At 43.3% G+C, this 6,000-nt stretch overlaps 1 protein-coding gene across 1 annotated transcript in view; it reads right to left on the bottom strand.

Annotated features, from left to right (window-relative positions):
• The window catches only part of cpamd8 (C3 and PZP like alpha-2-macroglobulin domain containing 8), a 55,732-nt gene that overhangs the window by 31,010 nt on the left and 18,722 nt on the right, over positions 1–6,000 (bottom strand). The window contains exons 14-20 of the mRNA XM_023998636.2: positions 3,843–4,035; positions 3,447–3,622; positions 1,767–1,916; positions 1,500–1,661; positions 1,266–1,408; positions 973–1,035; positions 1–173 (exon numbers count right to left, since the gene is read on the bottom strand). The exon at positions 1–173 is cut by the window's left edge and continues 59 nt beyond it. Coding sequence (XP_023854404.1) covers positions 1–173; positions 973–1,035; positions 1,266–1,408; positions 1,500–1,661; positions 1,767–1,916; positions 3,447–3,622; positions 3,843–4,035 — 1,060 coding nt within the window. The remainder of the gene's footprint in view (positions 174–972; positions 1,036–1,265; positions 1,409–1,499; positions 1,662–1,766; positions 1,917–3,446; positions 3,623–3,842; positions 4,036–6,000) is intronic.

The raw sequence follows: 6,000 nt of genomic DNA, 5'->3' as shown, positions 1-6,000 counted from the left end.
GTATCACACTGTAGGGGAGGGTGAAGTCTACGAAGAAGGGCTTGAAGGTACGAAGCTCCACCCTCTTGGAAAGGCCCAGCCCCTTCTCCTCTGACAAGCCAATGGCCTCCGTCACCCAGGTGGTAATGGAGTCTGGAACGTCCAATCGCAACTCAGCTTCCCCGGTGACATCACTGTCAAAACAGATTTTGGGGAAAAACTGAAACACAGACGATAATGCACGATTCCAACAAAGCAATTTTCTCTAAGCATGACCCCATAGCAAACAGTGTTTCTGACCAATGTTTGGAACAAGAACATTATGGCACTAATGGGATTGATCTAATACAGTATGTGTCTTATTAGGGCAACAGCTGTAACTAAGTAATATTCTGCCCATAGCAATACATAGGTTTAAAAACAGGCAGTTAGGTGTTCGGTATAGATGGATGAGATCATTGTTGGCTACTCATACTGACGTTGGTTTTGGCCAGCTTTCACAGCATAATAAACGTCCTCGGAAATTACTAATGCCCTTCCTTTTGATGAAAGTCACCCAAAAACTACTTTGATACACTCAATAAGGGAAATCAAAGCGTTGGATTGAATAGGAAATTAGGCAGAACACAACTCTGCCCAAAGGAATCAAGCATATGGAAACATATGGCCAGTTAATTTATATTGGCTGGAAATGAATGGAAGGAGCTGTTGAGAAAGCTGGTGCGTGTTCCAAAATAACCCTGCTTAAATGAGCCACATTCACACCCACTGGGAGAAAATACTGGACAGTCAACGAGTGGTGAAATATCCCCTCTCAAATATGTACTCCTTTACCCCTCCTTCCCCACCCACTCCTCCATCTTCCAAGTTTACAGATCTGGAACGCCACCAAATCCCCACAATCTGATGCAGCTGAGACCATCCCCACCCACTCACTCAAATACAGACGTGCGCTCACGCGCACACACAGAGATGATGTAGCTATTCCAGTACCTGACATTGACGCAGTGCCACACCCACGTCTCCGGGAAGAATGTCCGTCTGCGCTTCTCTGCTCTGCAACCAAAACACAACACAACCTGACATCAATAAAGGCCTTTCATTATGGACCTGGATGCAATAACCCGTAATTGGAAAATGGATTGTCTCTAAACCCTTGCTGACATGTGTTAAGGCACACCATGTGTATAATGTTTATCTGGAGGATTAAAGATATAGGTCCAGTTTCTACTTCAGATACTAGTGGGGCACAGTGGCTAGCTCCAGGGGGAGAAACCTGTAACTACCTGGGCATGGTGCGAGAGTGCATGGCTGCCACCAGCGTCGATGTGTGAGGCTGGAAGGCGGGAACGGCCTCGTCCGTGTACATCCCTCCAATCTGTCTGTGGTTCAGGCTCACCATGTCAGTCATCACCACCAGGCCAGTCTCCTGTTACACAGACACACATTGTAAAAGTGATCTACACTGAAGATCTTATGCCACGTCAGGTGATTGATTGGTGACGGAGTATTGCCCTTACCGTGAAGGCGAAGCGGGCATCTTTAGTGATGTCCCAGTGCCATGGGAACACTGAAGAACGCCTCCGTCGGCTAGACGACAGCCCCGGCCACCAGAAGTGCCCATCGTCTTTGGGGACTCCGAAGGCATCGGACACGTCAAAGTCTGCCAGTTCTTTAAACACCTACAGAAAGTACAGTGGACATGGATGGCTTCCATTCATTTCCTGTCCGAATATAGATGAGTTGTACTATAGATTAGAAACAAGGTAAGATGGAGGGAGACAGACCTTGTCTGGACTGAGCTGGAAGTCTGGCTTGAGGAGATAGAGGCTCTTGTCCACGGTGGCGACACAAACGCAGGAGCCCTTCTCACCAGTGACACGCAGACTGATAGGGTCACCTGGCATCGACTCATTGGTGGACAGAGAGACAGACACCTATAGAAAATAGGTGATACAAAATAAATATACAGATCACGTTTTAATGTCACATGCACAAGTACAGTGAAATGCCTTGTTTGATTGGAGACATCATCCACAGAGACTTTCAACTGAACTGTGAGTGCTCCTGTGAGAACCATAGCTGAAGCCGTGATATATTTATGGTCAGGAGTCAACAGTTAAATGCAGGGCTTGAAGACAGAGAATGACAGCCCTAAACCTTCACACCGGTTTTCACTCACTAGCCCAAATTAGCCCTGTTAATGTGTTCCACTGGTCTCCAAATCTAACCCCTCATCATCCTGCCTGTCATGACCCCACTCATCGCCACACACGCACGCACGCACGCACGCACGCACACACACACACACACACACACACACACACACACACACACACACACAGATACACACACACAGTCTCTGTCTCATCATGTCCATGCAGGTAGCCACACACACACCTCCCCCTACCTCACTGATTGCATACCAGGTTACAGTAAAAACTCCAGGGAAGGACTTAACACACCCCACCTAATGCAGCCAGCAACTGGGGAGCTCATGGGCCAACACAGCTGGTTGTTTACAGGGACTCACTGGCACTGGGGATCCCACTGTAGTATAGCATGGGACTTCAGTCAACTATGGTACTCAAGTCAACTGGAAACCCGCACAAGAACAGTGGGCAACGTCTCTGTCATCCCAAAGTGAACGTGGTCTGGTTGCCTGTGTGTATCTGTTTAGCCAACTCCTTTGTTGCCTGGCATGAGTTGGGGTTAGGGTTAGGCAGACTGGCAACCATGATAGACCGACCTATCATTCTGACAGAGACTGGGTGTACAGGCAGTACTGTTTGTACAGGCAGGACTGTGTGTAGAGGGAGGACTGTGTGTACAGGCAGGACTGTGTGTAGAGGGAGGACTGTGTGTAGAGGCAGGACTGTTTGTACAGGCAGGACTGTGTGTACAGGCAGGTCTGTGTGTACAGGCAGGACTGTGTGTAGAGGGAGGACTGTGTGTACAGGCAGGACTTGTGTGTAGAGGAGGACTGTTTTGTACAGGGCAGACTGTGTTGTTACAGGCGGGACTGTGTGTACAGGCGGGACTGTGTGTACAGGGAGGACTAAGTACAGGCAGGACTGTGTGTAGAGGGAGGACTGTGTGTACAGGCAGGACTGTGTGTACAGGCAGGTCTGTGTGTACAGGCAGGACTGTGTGTAGAGGAGGACTGTGTGTACAGGGAGGACTGTGTGTAGAGGGCGGGAGGACTGTGTGTACAGGCAGGACTGTGTGTACAGGCAGGACTTGTGTTGTGGAGGGAGGACTGTGTGTACAGGCAGGACTGTTAGTACAGGCAGGACTGTGTGTAACAGGGAGGACTATGTACAGGCAGGACTGTGTGTACAGGCAGGACTGTGTGTACAGGCAGGACTGTGTGTACAGGCAGGACTGTGTGTAACAGGGAGGACTATGTACAGTGCACAGTGAGGGATGCAAGGACTCAGAGAGAGATGGAGGTATTGTTACGGTACCTGGTTCTCAAAGCTGGGCTGTACAGGGATCTGTAGACTGTCAGTGACGCCCTCTCCATTCTCCCTCACGTAGTAGACCAGGAGGCGGCTGAGGGGCGCCATGGCGTGGGTCACGGGGAAATGCAGCACCAACATACAGCTGTCTGTCTCGTCCTGTGGGGAGGAGGCCGCCGGATCTGGAGGGGCGTGGGAAGAGAAAGAGGGGAAGAAGAGGGAGAGAAGAGACCGAGGGGGGATTCAGAGCCATATATCTACAGAGTTTGACAAACTATCCTCTATGTATTCTTAGCAGAATGTATTGGAACATTTGCTACAAACATTGTGTCAATTAGTCAAAATACTCCGCTCTTCATTATGGAACAAAATAGACTTCTCATCTGGGACTCTAGTACTGACCAGAGCCACTGGGCTGCTGGGTTGTGTGGACGTTCTTGTCGAAGGTGACCGCTGCCCTCTTGCTTCTTTGGGCTGTAGCGTTGGACTGCTGCTGGCCAGACTGGATGATGTTCCCTCTGGAGGCAATCTCATAGTGGAGGGTGAAGTTACAGGGACAGGTGGACTTCAGAGTGACCTCAGCTTCCTCACCGATCTAAACACAACATTCAGAATAAACCTTTAATATATGTACATCATAATGATTATAATAGTATAAGTAGTACTCCGTTATTACTCTTAACATACAATCCATATATGATATGTGTCCCATGTTTCAATGGTGGTGTTGGAGCCCTGATTATGTGTAATGCTAGTAAAGTGTGGTAAAGTGTAGTAAAGTAAATAGTAAAGTAATGATAGTAAAGTGGAGTAAAGTAATGTTAGTAAAGTGGAGTAAAGTAGATAGTAAAGTAATGACGGTAAAGTGGAGTAAAGTAGATGGTAAAGTAATGATAGTAAAGTGGATAGTAAAGTAATGATAGTAAAGTGGAGTAAAGTAATGATAGTAAAATGGAGTAAAGTGGATAGTAAAGTAATGATAGTAAAATGGAGTAAAGTGGATAGTAAAGTAATGCAGTGGATAGTAAAGTAATGCTAGTAAAGTAGATAGTAACGTAATGATAGTAGAGTGGATTCAAGTGAATAGTACAGTAATGATAGTAGAGTGGAGTAAAGTGGATAGTAAAGTAACGGTAGTATAGTGGATTAAAGTGGATAGTAATGTAATGATAGTATAGTGGATTAAAGGGGATAGTAATGTAATGGTAGTATAGTGGATCAAAGTGGATAGTAATGTAATGATAGTATAGTGGATTAAAGTGGATAGTAATGTAATGATAGTATAGTGGATTAAAGTGGATAGTTATGTAAATGATAGTATAGTGGATTAAAGTGGATAGTAAAGTAATGATAGTAGAGTGGAGTAAAGTGGATAGTAAAGTGAGATAGTAGAGTGGAATAAAGTGGATAGTAAAGTAATGATAGTAAAGTGAGTAAAGTGGATAGTAAAGTAATGATAGTAAGTGGAGTAAAGTGGATAGTAAGTAATGATAAGTAAAAGTGGAGTAAAGTGGATAGTAAGTAACGATAGTATAGTGGATTAAAGTGGATAGTAATGTAATGATAGTATATGGGATTAAAGGGGATAGTAATGTAATGATAGTATAGTGGATCAAAGTGGATAGTAATGTAATGATAGTATAGTGGATTAAAGTGGATAGTAATGTAATATAGTATAGTGGATTAAGTGGATAGTTATGTAATGATAGTATAGTGGATTAAAGTGGATAGTAAAGTAATGATAGTAAAGTGGAGTAAAGTGGATAGTAAAGTGATGATAGTAGAGTGGAATAAAGTGGATAGTAAAGTATGATAGTAAAGTGGAGTAAAGTGGATAGTAAAGTAATGATAGTAAAGTGGAGTAAAGTGGATAGTAAAGTAATGATAGTAAGTGGAGTAAAGTAATGATAGTAAGTGGTAAAGTGGATAGTAAAGGTAATGATAGTAAATGGAGTAAGTAATGATAGTAAAGTGGAGTAAAGTGGATAGTAAAGAATGATAGTAAAGTGGAGTAAAGTAATGATAGTAAAGTGGAGTAAATGTGGATAGTAAAGTAATGATAGTAAAGTGGAGTAAAGTAATGATAGTAAAGTGGAGTAAAGTGATAGTAAAGTAATGATATAAAGTGGAGTAAAGTGATGTAAGTAATGATAGTAAGTGGAGTAAAGTAGATAGTAAGTATGATAGTAAAGTGGAGTAAAGTAGATGGTAAAGTAATGATAGTAAAGTGGAATAAGTGGATAGTAAAGTAATGATATAAAGTGGAGTAAAGTAATGATAGTAAAGTGGAGTAAAGTGGATAGTAAAGTAATGAATAGTAAAAGTGGATAAAGTAATGATAGTAAAGTGGAGTAAAGTAGATGGTAAGTATGATAGTAAAGTGGAGTAAAGTGGATATAAAGTAATGATAGTAAAGTGGAGTAAAGTAATGATAGTAAAGTGGAGTAAAGTAGATAGTAAAGTAATGATAGTAAAGTGGAGTAAAGTAGATGGTAAAGTAATGATAGTAAAGTGGAGTAAATAGATGTAAGTAATGATAGTAAAGTGGATAGTAAAGTGG

This window comes from Salvelinus sp. IW2-2015, linkage group LG13 (genome assembly GCF_002910315.2).
Source record: "Salvelinus sp. IW2-2015 linkage group LG13, ASM291031v2, whole genome shotgun sequence".
Lineage (NCBI taxonomy): Eukaryota > Metazoa > Chordata > Actinopteri > Salmoniformes > Salmonidae > Salvelinus > Salvelinus sp. IW2-2015.
Note: the sequence above shows the minus strand (reverse complement) of the source record. Positions and strands in the feature narration are given on the sequence as shown.